This window comes from Hydra vulgaris, chromosome 09 (assembly GCF_038396675.1).
Source record: "Hydra vulgaris chromosome 09, alternate assembly HydraT2T_AEP".
In the NCBI taxonomy this organism is placed as follows: domain Eukaryota; kingdom Metazoa; phylum Cnidaria; class Hydrozoa; order Anthoathecata; family Hydridae; genus Hydra; species Hydra vulgaris.
Window position 1 is genome coordinate 26,827,501 of NC_088928.1, and position 17,500 is coordinate 26,845,000.

Consider the following 17,500-nt stretch of genomic DNA (forward strand, 5'->3'; position numbering starts at 1 on the left):
TATATATATATATATATATATACACATATATATATATATAGATATATATATATAAAGATTTAGACTGTGTATATATAGCGGCTTATCCAATTTTTAGTTATTACAGAAGCAACACATGGCAAAGTACAAGCCTAGCGATAGTAGCATTCAGAAGAACATGGATGTCTGGACCAGTAATCTGGTAAAATTTGAAGATTCTCATAAAAGAAGAATGATCCCTTTGAAAGAATATTCACTGGAAGAAAAGTGCAGAATGCCTCTCCAAAAGCAAATTATCTGACGCTACCATTTCCTTGGACCGAAAATCAAAGATAGAAAGGAGCGAATAGCAGAAATTTCCAAAGAAGTCGCCAAATTGTGGAAGAATAAACTGAATTTTCCTCATGTATCTGATCAAGTTATACAACCAAAGCTTGATAAAATACTGAAATGTTATGATGAATGTGTCAAGCAGGGAAGGTACGAACCCCTTGATGAAATTTTTGATATTACTGAAGTGTATGGAACATGGTTATCTTCTGAGGACATGTGATTGTACCATCTCCAAGTGGAATGCAAAAGAGCAGTGGGATACTCTACAGGCCAAGTGGCCAGTAAAGAAACAATCCATCCCTCTAAAAGACAAAAACTTTCTAATCGGTCATCCAACTCATCATCTTACTATCCTGGTTTTAATGAGTCTGACAGGCTGACGATAGTGAATATGAAAACGACGATATAGAAGAAAATGAGACTACTCCCTACACTGAGCAGAAAACATCATAAAAGCAAAATTGCAGTCAACTTGGTGACCTACACAAGAGTATCAACAAACAAAGCTGTTAAGATATGCAAGCAATTGGCTTGTGAAGGCATTGACATCCCATTTCCATGTCAATCAGCTATATCAAAGAGGCAATCAAGCTGAAAAATAGGAATGATTGAAAAGTTGCATACGGAAAATTAGTCCATACACTTTGATGGCAAGCAAAACAATCAAATCGATTATCAAGTGGTCATCCTTAAAAATGAAAGAAGAGAAATCAAATTGGATGTCCTGGACTTGGTAGATGGCAGGGAAAAACTATTGTTCAAGGAATTTCTAAAGTCCTTAATGAATTTCACCTATGGAATTCAATACAGATGATTGTTGCAGATGCCACCAGCGTTAACACTGGAAAAAAGAATGGTGTTGTTGTAATATTGCAACGAATGTTCACAGAGAAATGCATCAACAAATCTCAGTTTATCAGTTGTCAACACCATGAATTAGATAGAATCCTCTGTTTGGTGATGGATGAAGAACTTAGAAGTAAAACACGATTACTGAACATCAAATATCCATTTGTATCTCAACTGTTGAAGGAGTACGAACAACTGAAAACACAGTTTGATAACGGAATAGAAGTAATTCTCGAAACATCAGGCTGGAGAGATGATATGAAATTTTTATTTCATCTCACTAAAGTGGTCTGATTTTTTGATGAAAAGGGACATTTTCCATTGATCAGGTTTCAGAAACTACCCAACATCAGCAATGCGAGGTGGAATTCCAGAGCTATACTAGTGATCCTGGCCTTCACTTTAATTCCTTTAACAATGTCGATTTATATTGTATGGCTGGGCAGTCCATTGGTTTACAGACCAACTGTACAATGAAAACAAGTTAAATAACTTGGCTGAAGTACTGAATCCATACAAAAAAGCTTTAAGCTGTTTGAAAAATCACTGGAAGCGAGAGCCATCCATACTACAGAGCCCCAGAAGTAATCAATGCGCAGAGCATGCAATCAAAGTAATGAAGGAAATGTATTCGCCATGCAAAAATAAAGACAAATTACACCTATTCCTTCTATGCAACAAGCAAGAGCAAGGTCAATGGTCTTAGTCATTGTTGGATTGAAAATTTATTGTATTACATGACTATGACATTCTAAATACATTTGAATACATAGTAGTACTTATGTAAAAATCGATTTTTCAATGGCGGGTTGAATTTTTTTCAAAAGATACGTAATTAATAGTTCATTTTGTGCTTTTTAGGTAAAAGTTCATCAAACTACAGTACAGGAGCATGGGGTTGAAAAAAATTCATAACTCTAATACACATATATTCATTTATGAAAAAAAAAACGTACTTAAAAAAATTTGTAAAATACTTTGAGTATATTTATATAGGAGCTCATAAAGTTTGCATAAAAGAGGTTTTAAAAATAAAAATAAAATAAATTTTTGCGTAAAAGCGATCTATACATAAAGTTTCTATGAAAAAAGCTAAAATATAAATTTAAGGACTTCTAAAGTTTTAAAAGGGCAAATGAATTTTAATGTTTTGAATCAAAATAATGAATACAAATGTATTTTTAAAAACATAATAAAATTATCAGAATACATACTCTGCAACATCACGAAGTTCTCTTGGAAAATTAACACTGTCAATAACAAATATTATCCCCCTAAAAAAAAATTTGCTTTTAATAAAAAACCAACACGGTCAATAAAAATATAAACCCTTAAGAAAAATATGTTTATTTAGAATAAAAACCAACACTGTCAATAACAAATTCTCTTTAAGAAAAATGTTTGTTTAGAATAAAAATTTTATTAAAGTAGTTTTTCTTTAAACAGTTTTATAAAACTTTAAAAAATAAAAATGTACCATATAAAAAGTGGAAAGAAAAATTCAAACATTGCTCAAACAACATTCAAGATTCAAACCTTGCTCCATCTTTATGCTTGTACAAAAACTTAGCTCGAACTCTTTCGTGTCCAGGAAGATCAACAACTTGCCATGTCTTACCACTCTAAATTGAAATGTAGTAAGTTTCAATTTCTCTTGGGTTTTTATTAAATTTACTACTAATTATTTATAAGATGCTGTAAAAGCATCATAGAGACAATAGGGTTCTAATAATAAATTTCAATAAAAAATTCTTGCAGATATATACCAATAAGCTTGTACTCCAATAGTACTCCAAACATGACAAAAATGACATAAACATTCAAGTTAAACTGCAGTTGTGAACCTATTTATTTATTGGTGGCCATATTCAATACTGATAAAAAATTATCTTTAATAAATTAGTAGTTTTCATTACTTTTACTCAATAAATGAACCTGTTTCATTTTTATTTTAAATGATGTTTCATTTTTATTTTAAATGAACCTGTTTCATTTTTATTTTAAATGAACCTGTTTCATTTTTTTTTATAAATCAATTATGAAAATTTATTCAACTACTTTATTAACAGAAAAAAACAAAAACAAAAAAAAAACTTACCTAAAAACACACCTAAACATATTTTAGTTTTTGTGTTACTCCCTGTGAAATAATATAAAAATCTCACAGTCAGTAGGCAACATATCAACTGATCATTAAGGATTCTACCATATAGCTACAAACCTTAATACTTCTTGTTTACTTATACTTCATTAACTTTAACTTTAAAAGTTGCCACAATTCAAGAAACACACATTTTCTGTGATGGAAAAGACATAGGTCCAAAAAGACTTCATGAAAGCTAAATTCAATTGGCAGACCTTGTTATGAAGCATTACACTGTATGCATTTTACATACAAAATAGCCATTTCACATACCCATTCAGCAATTTACATTAAGGCTTTATTATCTTGGAACATTTAAAACTGTTTTTGGGTATTGTTTATGAGCATTTATTTAGTTTAAGTTGTAATTAATTATTGCTAAAAACATGTTAACTGTATTTGCGAAACTTTAAATATTGTTGAATAATTTATTTTAATTTAAAAACTTCAAATTAAATATGACTTCAAAAAAAATTTTAAATCCTTTTGCAATAATTTTTAAAGAAAATTTTTTCTAAAGAATTTTTATTTACAAACTAATTCATTACATAAAAACAGTTTCCACCATAGATTAAAATGTGTAAAAGCAATGTAAAATTTTTTTTTTTTGACTGTGTAATAAAATTAAAAGATGTTTTCAAAAATTCAACTAAAAATTTTTTCAGAAAAATTCAACTAAAAATTTTTTCAGAAAAATTCAACTAAAAATTTTTTCAGAAAAATTCAACTAAAAATTTTTTCAGAAAAATTCAACTAAAAATTTTTTCAGAAAAATTCAACTAAAAATTTTTTCAGAAAAATTCAACTAAAACGATAAAAAACAATTGCTCATTTTCACAGTATAGTATATACACTATTCAGTGGTACTATCTATAAACTGTACTATCACTGAAAATTGATATTTTAGTGCTAAAGGTCACAGTTTTGAAGACCTTTTAAATAGCCAATATTTTGGCTTGCTGCAGTCAAAGGGTTAAGATATAAGAACTGTTTTGTGTTTTTGTTTAAGAAAGTTCTTAACATAAACAATATATATCTTTTATAGCTTGTTTAGATAAGCATTTGCTCACTACTTTGGCTTATCTTTATAGCATACCGCATTTTTAGAAAAAGAAGAAAAAAATGAAGAATAATGAAAGAAAGGATTACTGCCCATGCCAAACCCTCAGTTGATGTAGCAGCACTCGGCTGCGAGTCAGGCTATTTGTCAGTCAATGTATACTGAAGCCCCTAGCAGCAGGCTATTTCAGTGTGACATCAGAGTGCTAATCTAAACTATCAGTTTATGTTATATATATATATACCCCTGGTAGCCCGCGGGCATTTTAGTAGTTGTGTCGCAGGCAATGTAACTTGCGATTTAGCGTGTGGTTAACCCACAGGCTTTGTAATAACTATGAGCAGGCTATGAGTTAGTTATGTAGCGGGCTATGTATATCGACTTTTTATATATATTTTTAGAGTTATATATATGTATGTCTTATGACATATAAAGAAACAATAAAAAATAATTAAAACTAATAAAAAGCATCCACCAATTCTTTCCGCGATTGCGCAGGGTATATATATTTATTTTTTTTGCTGAAAATTAACATTGTTTAGGTTGATTTATATAACTATTTGGAATTTAATGTTTCTGAATGTTGCAATTATGCTTTTTCTTATTTAATCTGATGTTAAGCAGTTTTGTTATGCATTATCATTAATCCATCTTGGTAAAGACCTAAATCATTTTTATTAATGATTCTAGATAGAGTCTAAAATCTATAAATCTACCAGTATGTTATTTTGCAATTATTTGAATAAAATTTTAATAAGCGGCAAGGTTCTTGATTTTGGAATTTGTTTTTGTGATCTTTTATTATAACGAATGCTTCTGATTTGGCAAATTATTTGTGTTTAAATTAGTTGTCATGCTTTTCGCTTCAAGGTTTAAATAATTTTTAAGACTTTTTAGGGGCCTTTTGTATGCTTTCAAGATGTTTTCTTTTAGTAGTTGTGACCGTCAGGAGATAGTTTGCAATTGTTAATGGAAAATATTTTTTTGAGTAGCATGAAACTAATTGTTGTAAATTACAATTCAGAGTAACTGATGTTAATAAATGTTGTAAACAAGTTTTTACAACACATACTTTACCTGATGATTCATAATCGTCAGGTAAAGTGTAAATATTTTTTTTTCTCATTAATAAAATTTTATTAAAATTTTTTTTCATAATACATTTTAAGAAGGAAATATTTTTTAAAATGGAATCTTCACTTCCAACAAGGCTGCAAGCAGCCACTATTAGAGTTGGAAGTTACAGGAAGAGAAAAAATGAATTTTATAGAGCAAGATAACAATTGACAGACGACTTCAAAGATCACAAATTATATGAATCAGGAAAACAACAAAAAGGAAGCGAATTCCAAAGAACCGATGATCAACATAAAAAACTGAACGAATAAAAATTTTTAGAGCACTTAGGAACAGTTACAGTAAAAGGATGAGACTTAATTGACGGGTAACAAGAGAATGAATTTTAGTAGATGGCACTAGAGATGCTAGCTCTTTAGAGCAGTACCTATTTTAGTATTTATAGAAAAGAGAAAGAGAAGCAACATTACCATAATTTGATAATGGTTAGAGGTTGGCTGCAAGAGCAGGTACAACTATGTTTACAATTCGTTTTTACACCTTATCTAAAAGAGAAAGGGCATCATTGGAAGATCCGCCCCAGATATAGCAACAGTATTCCATAGAAGGACGGATTTGAGATTTATAGAGATAAACAATAGAATCCGGAGTAAGTGGCAAACACGATAAAGAGATACAACCTTAGCAGATGCTAATTTTACAATCGATTAAATATATGGTTTTCAAGAAAGATCAGAAGAGTTAATCCTAGAAGATGAAGGGTAGATGACTTTTCGAGTACATTACCATTCATAAATGTAGGAAGATAACGGTTAGCTAAAAAAAATTGATTTTTCTATGAGTTATAGTTCACCAGCCACTGAGAGCCCCATGCTGTAGCAGAAGTGAGATCGATAGCCTTACACATCTATTTAATGCACAATAAAACCTATCGGTTATTACTGTTAGCAAATCAGCTGTAGAACAAGATTAAAATCCCTATTGATGATTAGAAAGTAAGTTGTTAGATTCAAGATGAGAGGTTAAGTGTTTGTTAATTAGAGACTTTAAAACCTTGCTTATGATAGGAAGAAGACTAATGGGATGGTAGTTAGACAAGTCAGATCACTTTCCAGACTTTTTGAAAAATAGGGATAACAGATGCCGCTTTCTAAAAAATAGTTTTGAAAGTATAGACATCAGCTCCGTAGAACATATCTGCATGACTATAACAGGTATTAGGGAGTCGCAAATAACAACATTTTTGGAAAGTTTATGCTGCCACCCCCTTAATGTGTTCTATATGATAAAATAACACTGAATTAAAAAATTTTTTGCATAAAAAATATTTTTTGGGGTCCCTCAAGACCCTTGAACATCAGACGGGTCCCTATAATTATCAAGAAAATAGTTCTTCAAAAGTATATCATGTTGGATCTCAAAAGAAGCAAAATTATAAAATTTTTAAAAATAATCATTATTTTCTAAAAAAACATTACTAAAAAAAAATTATAATCAAAAAGTCTTGTTAAATTTTTTGTTTTTACTTTAAAAAATGTCATTTTCTGTTCACTAAAATCTGAAATAACAATTTTTTTATGAAATGATAATATTATTGACGCTTTTATATAACTTCGCTTCTTTTGAGACCCAATATGATGTACTTTTGAAAAACTATTTTTTTGATAATTATAGGGACCCGTCTGATGTTCAAGGGTCTTAGGGGACCTCTAAAAATATTTTTTATTCAAAAAATTTTTAAATCCAGTGTTATTTTATATAGAACACATTAAAAGGAAGCATAGATTTTTCAAAAATGTTGTTATTTGGTGCACCCTAACAGGTATGTTATCCGGAGCTGTAGAAGAATCTAAGCAGGAAATCACTTTAGATACAGATGCTGGAGTGATACGAATGTCAAGCAATGAATCAATCTTTTTGTCAGTTATATCAGGTAGAACGCAACTAATGGAATCAAGAAATAATATTGATGAAAAGTTCTTAGCAAACAATTTAGATTTGTTTTTAGATGAGGTGACAAAATCTGAACCATACAAGAGAGATGGAACAACAGATTTGCCCTTGTTATAGATACTAGTAAAGATTCTCCAGAAGTCACAAAGTAACTGTTAGAAACTAAAAGTAACTTATTTTTACAAGCCAATACAAAAACAACTATTAAATTTATGTCATTTAAAATGACAATATGTCATTAAATAACATAAATATCATTTTAAATGACATATATTTCACTTTAAATGACACGTATGTCATTAAATGACATATATTTCATTTTAAATGACATATATAAAACTAACAGTTGTTTTTAGCAAATTATAATTTAAAAATAATTTGCAAAGTTTAACAAGATTAAATCTGTTTAAAATTGATGAAGGAGATTGTATATCAAAAACCAGTGATAAATATTTTTCACTGATAAAAACTACTGATTATACTTTTTTAATTCCAAATCTAGAAGAAAAATTAAAAAAAAAAAATTATAAATAATATTTTTTTAAACTAATCTTGCTAAGTATCTCAATTCCAAAGATACCTCAATAAATATATTGTTTTAACAGATTTTCAAAATCTAAAATTTTGAATTTCTTAAAAATCTTTAAAAGATAATTTTTTTTTGTAAGTTTATAAAAAAAAGTTACTACAGGTATTTGTACCTTAAAATATAGGTGGTTTTTGGAAAAGCCATAAAAAATTTTATTACAATAGCTGAAAGCTATTCATAATTTAACTCTTCATAATTTGAACATACCTTTTAATCATTTAAATTCCCTTGGGGTACTCAGCAAAATAAAGTCTATATTACCATGTGAACCTTGAAGGTTTTATGTTAAATTCAAGTAAACGAATTTTATAAATAACTTTCAAATTTTCACCAGTACTTTATAATGTAGGTTTTTTGTACCTTAAAATGCAAATAAGACTTTTTAAAGAACTAAAAGTTAAATTTTAAATTACTTGTAATACTTTTTAATTTTGTTTTTACAGTTAAAGTATATTAGAATGAGATTAAAGTTCAATCGTAGATTAAGACCTAAAAAAAATATCAAGCAGCTTTCTACAGAGACAAAATAGAATTGAATGAAAACATTTTAATAAAATGCTGTGTATTATTGTAAAAAAACAAAGGTCACAAATCTGTTAAACAAGGTGGTTATTATGTTGATCCAAGAACTACAAATCGCATTTTAAAATAAAAACAATCAACAAAGGATGAGGAAAATGCACTAGTGTTGTATTCAAAAAAAAACAAAAAAAAAACAGATTCTATAACGTATTACAAAAAAAGAACTGTCCACACACATTTTAAATATAATAAAATATCGTATGCATGCTGAAAAAACCCTGAAAAATCATTGTTTATACTGAAGTTTTCACTTACTGCAGCAAAAAGCAATAATCACAAATAAATCCCATATCTTTTGGTCAAGATTCATGGTAAAGCACCCCAGCCTAACTCAAAAGAGACAAGGGAGATTTTCTATGAACTGTGCTTTAAACTGCACTAGAGAAATGGGTGAAAGTCATTTAAATGAAATTACAAGAAATTACAGGTATAATAAAGAACAGTGAAAAAACTTCAGAAGGAGTGTGGTATGGTATAATAGATACTAAATGCATATTTAATCATGATGAAACTCCACAGCTAGTAAACTTTAGAGTTGGGAATGCAAGTGGATTGGTGTTTGCTGGAAAGGGTGACAGTTACTATCAAATGATCCACAAGAACAGAAATCTATTACTGTTTACCCACTTGTGTCTTGTGCTGGGGATGTAGTTATTTGTCATGTAATATAATCAGGAAAAAGAAAAAACCAGCAAAATGGCACCAAAATCCATTGTGGAAAAGATTCCAAATAATAAGAGAAAAATGTAGAGAGACCTGTGGTGGTGCTAAGAGATGGTGACTCTTCAAGGTTTGACGTAAGTGTCCTTCATTATTGTTGTGAAAAACAAATTCATCTTTTTGTTGGTCTGCCAGACACAACAATGTAACACAAATGCTGGATCAAGTAAATCATAGTTTACACCATCATATTGCAAATATATATCTAAATTGTTTTTTAGTATGATGACAATTGATTGTTCTGGATTTATGAAAATATTAGAAGAGATATGGCCATTATGGAAAACAAAAATATCTTTAACCAAAGCAGCATAAGTGGTATTGCAGAGTCAGCTCTAAATGTTAACTTTATGCAAAATGATAAATTTGAACAAGCAGTAAGATGTATAGCATCTATTCAGTCTTCTCAGACCCCAAAACAACGCTCCTTACAAAAAATCCCAGTTGTTTCATCCCCTCAATGATAGAACAGGTTCTTCTGATTATTACAGAAAAAAACTTGAAAATACATAGAGTTATCTATGATCTCCATTACCTTTTGAAGATGTTCCAGATTTGCTACCATACTCAAAGGTTACCCCAAAAGACACCTCTAAAAAAACCATAAAAATAACATAAAAACATGGATCAATGAAGGGGAAAAAGGTTTTAGAAGCGGTAACTAAAAAAAAAATGGAAAAGAAACAAAAGACGAATAAAGCAGGTGAATAAAAAAAAAAAGGTGCAATAATAAAAATACAAAAATACAAGGATCAATGTCAATCTAAAGCAAGATGTTGTCTATTTGACTACAAGCAGTGGCCTATTTGCAATGATGTCTTAAAGTCAGTTTGTAGCAAGCAATCCTACAAAGTTGATGGTATTAAACCAAAAATACATATTTATATAAGTTTCTGAATCGATCATCATTATCAACTCTTGACATTTTTATGAACATTTTATATCTTTTTCTGATTAAAGTTGTGTTTTATTTTTTGATTAAAAATTAATTTTTTGTTTGATAAATAAGTCGTAAAATTAAAACGAACAATGAAGAAAACAAATGTTCACCTTAAAAAGTAGGTCTAATATTTTTGATCATAACTAGAACAGCAATGGGATTTAAATCTTAAATTTAAGCTGTTACTGTAATCCTTGTACTACTGATCATTTCCATATATAGCCTTTATAACTTAATTGTTTGTTTTAAATCTGAATTTTATGTTTCAAGTGAAAATATGTGTTTTAATTTTCAGAAAAATCACAGAATATCATCATTTGTCAAAGTTTTCTTGACATTAAATGAACTTACTGTTTTAAACTATATTCTTTTATGCCTTAGTTACTTCATTCTATAATATAAACCTTATTCCAATTGAGTTGAAAATATAAGAGACCAAAATTTAATTACCAGCATTGTAAGGTATGCATACACTTTAAGGTACAAATACCTGTAAAAGTTATTTTCTTTCATGAAAACATTTTCTTTCTGAAATATGTTTCATGAAAAAAAGGTTTCTTAAATAAAACACAAAAAAATGGTTGCATTTTAACAACAAAATTATAGTTATATATTTATAATATAAATATATAACTATAATTATAATAATAACATGATAAAATAAAATAAAAATGAACTAACAAATTTAAAATATTACCTTATTAGCTATACAAGTTCCCTTGTTCTCAATTATAGAAGTTTGAGTTGATATTGATTTATTTGCTACAAGCTGCAATGATAATGAAATTATATATACATATATATATATATATATATATATATATATATATATATATATATATATATATATATATATATATATATATATATAGCTCAAAATAAGCGCTGGACATCGGACATTGTCCAGCACTTGTCCGGTAAAAAACAACATCTATCAGTCATTTTGTCAGACCGATATTTTATGTGCATTTATTTTATAATCATTTTAGTTGTTCCAAAATTATTAATAAATGTAGTATTGTATAAACTTTATTTTTTGAACTTTTTGTTTTTTATATAAACAAAATTGAAGTTGAACCCATGGCTACGATAATAAAATGTGTCATTTTTTTGAGTTAAATCATTTTTTTAAAGATGCCAAAGCATTATGTATTTTTAAATTAAGTTAGTTTTTATCATTTATATTAAAACATTGCAGCTAGTTATTAATTTAAATTTATAGTTTAGTATTTATTTTATTTTTTGTCAGACAGTTTTTATAAATTTCAAACAAATATTTTAGCTTTTAAATTTATTTTATAAAAATTTTAATGTAATAGTTATTTTTTATGCTTATAGAAACAAGTATATTTTGTGACACTATAAATTTGAGCCGTTAAGTAACGTTTGTTTTTGCGCTAAACATTTTCGCCATTAAAAGTGTTTATAAAATTATTCCTAGAAAAAGTTTGAAAGGATTTAAAAAAATACATATTTATATAAATGTAATTACATATAATATTCTGTGATAATTTAAATAAAATTGGTTTATTGTAAACATAATTAATTTGTTACTTTATTTAAATATTACTTTATTAAATAAAGTAATAAATAATATATTTACATAGTAATAATTTTAATAATTTTGTATTTTTATTATACATTTTTATTATGTATTTAATTATGTATTTAATATTTAAATAATTTATGTATTAAATATATTTATGTAATAGTTTATGTATTTAATAATTTACAAAGCATTTTGCATAGTATAGTAGTTTTAAAAAAACGTAATACAAATATATATTCCTTTTCAAATTTTAGTTTTTTGAGCTACGATTTTTTAATTTTCTTTAAGATTTTCTTTTATATATATATATATATATATATATATATATATATATATATATATATATATATATATATATATATATATATATATATATATATATATATATATATATATATATATATATATATATATATATATATATATATATATATATATATATATATACATATATATATATATATATATATATACATATATATATATATACATATATATATATATACATATATATATATATATATATATATATATATATATATATATATATATATATATATATATATATACCTATATATATATACAACCCGTAGATGTTGTCCAAAAGTTTTTTCCATATTGTGTTGATAAAAAGTAAAAATTAAAATGCAAGACCGGAATTATTTTTTTTTATTAATTTAGAGACTGCCTGCCCCAACAAAACCCTCAGTCGATGTAGCAACACACCCTTGCGGGTCAGGCTATTTGTCAGTCGATGTAGCAGCACTCCCTTGCGAGTCAGGCTATTTGTCAGTCGATGTAGCAGCACTCCCTTGCGAGTCAGGCTATAAGATAGTTGATGTAGCAACACTCCGCACATGATTTACAGTAAAAAAAAAAAAAAAAAATATTTTATTAAAAAAATTAAAAATAAAAACATTTTATTAAAAAAAATAAAAATAAAAACATTGTTTATATTGTTAAAAACATTCAGAATGTTTTTAAAACATTCTGGTCAATTAAATTTGCATTTTTGCGGTTTTTTTAAAAAACGATTTATTTGTAATTAAATTAATGGTTTTTACTTTTTTATATATATATATATAAATGCATATTTAGATAAGCAGTGTGATGTTATACTAAAATAGCATGTTGATGGGGGCTTCAGTACATACATCAACTATATTATAGCCTGCAGCTGCAAAAAACTGCTGCTATAATGACTGAGGGTTTGGAATATTGCACCAATCTTTTCTTCCATTATTATTCATTTTTTTCTTCTTTTTCTGAAAAAGGCTGGATGCTATAGAAATATAAAGTAAAACTAGTAAGCAATTGCTGATCTATATACGATATAGTATATATATATATATATATATATATATATATATATATATATATATATATATATATATATATATATATATATATATATATATATATATATACACACAGTCGTGTGACAATTTATTATGGCCTCCCACAATTTTTCTCAAGTCTATTATTTTAATATTTTTTGTGATTTATGTTCTCAAAAGCAATTTTTATTGATGAAATGGGTCTTTTATTGACAAATAAAAAGCATTTAACAAGTTGATGATAAATTTTACTAATGTAAAAAATACTACAAATATATTTAAGATCAATATTTGGTGATTCCCCCTTTGCCTCTATAATTACATGAACTCTTTTTGGCATACTTTTGATGCATTTTTCAGCCATTTCCTTCAAATTTTTATTATGATTTCAGCGGTAAATAATTCTTTCTATTAAATACACTTTATTTTTAATATTTTCTTTAGATATTTGCTTCTTTAGAAATACCCAAAAATTTAAGGTCAGGAGAGTTTTCTGGCCAATCAAGTAATGGAATATTCTGTTCTGATAGATATTTTTTAATTGATTTAACTGTGTGACATGGTGTCCCGTCCTACATTAAGGTTTTTTTTTCACCTTAACCAAACCATTCTGCTAATTGTGGCAACAATCTTTGTTCCAGGCCTTTTTTATATTGCAACTGATTCATTATTCCCTTGACAATATAGAGCCTCCCCATTCCCCTTCCATATATCACTGACCAGATCATCACAGAGATGGTGTGTTTAACAGTTTGAATGATGCAGTCCAATAAGTATTTTTCCCCTTTCTATCTTTTTACGTATTGAGTCTTCATATTAACACTAGGAAATTACTTTAGTTGCTAAAGCATACCTTAAAATATTATACAAGGATTGTTAAGCGCATTTTTAAAGTTTGATGTAAGAAAGTGGATATTTTAAAATCATTTAAATTATTTTACAAATTTCAAATAATCTTCTGTTAAATTCCTGTACTTTTTTGCCCACTCCAGCCTTTTTTGCATCATTTTTGGCGTCAATTTAGGCTTCTTAGCCGGACAATGTGAAACATAACTAAGATCGTGCAGGCGACGTTGAACCTTTCTCTTTGACATTTGACTCCCGATTGAACCAGCTTTTTAGTTATTTCAATGTTGGTGGCCTGTCTAATTTCTAGAACAATCTTAGTTAGTATTCTTTCCTTGCGTGATGTTAGGATTCTCTTCTTTCCACATTTGCCAACCCTCTTTGGCATCCAGTTCTCCATATTAGCCATTTTTTTGTGTATATTTTGCACAAAAACCTGCAAAATACGACATTCTCTGGCAATTACTTGTTGAGAAATATTTGTATTTATTAAAAGTGCCCTGATATAAGCAGTTTTTTGTGGTAGCAAGTCCTTTTTTTCCCCATAACTAAAATAAAATATCACATTTCAGTACTACAGTTAAGGGTTGGCTTTGGTACTCATAACTTTAAAAATATCAAAATACAATTGTTTTTACTTTAAAACAGAAAATATTTAAGAAACATTATTTTTACTGAGTTAATCAAATATTTTAAAGATAACCTAATAAGCGAATTCAAAACTCTGGTAATAAATCTCAACAAGCATACAGCAAAAATATTATAATTAAGATGATATCATACAAAATGGCTGTCAAAAGTGACAGTGTTGCCAGTCACAAAAAAAAGCACTGATTTTATGAGTTAAAACCTTATTTTAAACAAAACATTACCTTTCAATAAAAATTTTTTACTCTTTATATGAAAAAAATAAGATCAAACTTCAAAATGATCAAAATTCATTGGTGGCCAATAAATTGTCACACGACTGTGTATATATATATATATATATATATATATATATATATATATATATATATATATATATATATATATATATATATATATATAAATATATATATATATATATATATATATACAGGCCTTGTTACGAGATTTCGCTGCGTAGCGAAAACGCGTAACGTATTTCTAAGTAACTCAACTCAGCAAATATATTTTGCATCGTTAGAAGTTATATTGCGTCACTCGCGTCTTTTCAAGTACCGCATTGTAATTAAAGTTATTTTATTAACGCGTTAAAAATCATACAAACAGTTTGTTTTTTTCTCACTATAACAAAAGTTACAAATAAAATCTAAGTTCTTATTAAAAAAATCATTTTTATTATTTTTTTCAAATATGAACTAAATTTTATTTTGAAAAAAATATTTTTTTCATGAAACGTAAAATATTTGTTTATTTTCTTATCGTTTTATATTTGGTTTTTGGTTATTTTATTAACTGTTAATACATTTTTTCTTATTTAATTTGTGAACTCTTTTTAATAATGTTTTTAAACAATAAAGTTTTTTTTTGTTATTTATCAGTTACTGATAACATATTCGTGATCATAATTTATTTTCATAAATTAAATGAACGTCATTAAAACTTTACGTTATTGAATTAACAATAAACAAAATATCTTATTAATAAAATATTTACATCAAAATAAATTGTGCATTTTTTAAACTTATTATGACTAAAAATAATTTTTATATTTAAAAGGAATTTATATATTTAATTCCTTAAGATAAAACTTAAAACACTTTTTTTTTTAACTAATTTTTAATAACAAAAAAAAAATTATGAAACAAACTGTTTGTTTAACAAAAAAATCTATTATTTTACAATTGCGGTTAAATGCTTTTACTTACGACTTTATTTCTTCTGAATAAACGTCACATTAACGGTAATCAAAAGATAATTTAAATATTCTAAAAGATATAAGTTTTTGCGTAGCGCAAAACTGCTGAACGCGTAGGCTTTTAAATCGCCTTTTCGCAAGCAAAATGCGAGCTGCGTAGCGCTTCTTAACAAGGCCTGCAGTCTTGCATTTTAATTTTTACTTTTTGTCAACAAAATATGGAAAAAACTTTGGCACAACATATAAGAGTTTTATATATATATATTTATATATATATATATATATATATATATATATATATATATATATATATATATATATATATATATATATATGTATATGTATATATATATATATATATATATATATATATATATATATATATATATATATATATATATATATATATATATATATATATATACACACACACACACATATAAATCAAACCTTCTCAGGAGACACGTGCGGTCACATACTTTATATATAATATAATATTTTGACAACTTAAAAATGACAATTTTGCCATGGCATAGCATTTTGCATGTTTTAAGTTAGCGTGTTTAAAAAACACACTGAAGAAACAAATGTAAACTTTAGAGTTAGAAGTTACTGGAAGAGAAAAGATGAAGTTTTTAGAGTAAGATAATGATTAACAGATAACTTAAAAGATTGTAAATTATATGAATCAGGAAAGCAAGATGAAGGGAGAGAATTCCAAAAAACTGATGTTTGAGGAAAAAAACTACAGTAAACTCCCGCTTATTTAAACTGGCATTTATTTGAATTTCCGGCATATTCGAAGCAATCTTCCTACCCTAAACTCAAGCAAATATCCATCAGCTATTCGAACCTGCAGTTATTCAAAATTTCTGTTCTTCAATATGATTTTTTAATTTTCTTGACAAAATCCCCAACCGGTTATTCGAAGTTTTTTTTGATTGATACCATTCCGTTACATTTCAAAATGTAAAATTACGGAACATCATCAAAATATAACAAATGAAACAATGTTATTAAAATATAATTAAAAAAATCGAACACTTTGCAAGGTTGTGCAATAGAAATTTCCACATGACATCTACACAAGAGAAGACAGTTCTAACAATTGAAGAAAAATAGATTTAAAAGATTTAGAAAAACTAACTAATAAAAAAATGTTGCAAAAAGTTTGTTCCTCAAAACACTTTAATTTATCGAATTAAGCTTAAAGATATAATCAGTAATTATGAGTTTGGTTAATTTGGAGCAAAGAGGAAAAAGTTAAGTTTGGGAAAGCATGATTTTGTTGATAAAGCTGTGTGTAAATGGTTTATGAACTCGCGTAAATATAATGTACCAATTGTTAGACACATCATTAGGAAGAAAGCTGTAGATTTTGCAAAAGAACTTGAAATTATTGATTTTAAAGCTTCAGAAGGGTGGCTTGATCGGTGGAAAAATAAACATAATGTTATTTTATGAACTATTTTTGGCAAGGAAAGTTTGTGTTCAGAAGAAAAGATATCAACTTCTGAGCAAACCCATTTGCCAACTATCCTCTTAAGGTATGAATTAAAGGATGTTTACAACGCTAACAAGTTTGGTTTATTATTAACAGCCTTCGACACAAACCTTTTATCTAAAAGGTGAACGGTGTGCAGGAGGAAAATGGTGAAAGGCTGCTTATATTTATAATTGGAAAGGCCCAAAAATCCCAA

General features: G+C 27.1%; 1 protein-coding gene across 1 annotated transcript in view; it reads right to left on the reverse strand.

The window, feature by feature from the left end:
- LOC100198843 (signal recognition particle receptor subunit beta) overlaps positions 1 to 17,500 on the reverse strand; it is a 33,908-nt gene that overhangs the window by 1,636 nt on the left and 14,772 nt on the right. The window contains exons 3-5 of the mRNA XM_065805189.1: positions 10,923 to 10,994; positions 2,698 to 2,783; positions 2,376 to 2,435 (exon numbers count right to left, since the gene is read on the reverse strand). Of these exons, the coding sequence (XP_065661261.1) occupies positions 2,376 to 2,435; positions 2,698 to 2,783; positions 10,923 to 10,994 (218 nt within the window). The remainder of the gene's footprint in view (positions 1 to 2,375; positions 2,436 to 2,697; positions 2,784 to 10,922; positions 10,995 to 17,500) is intronic.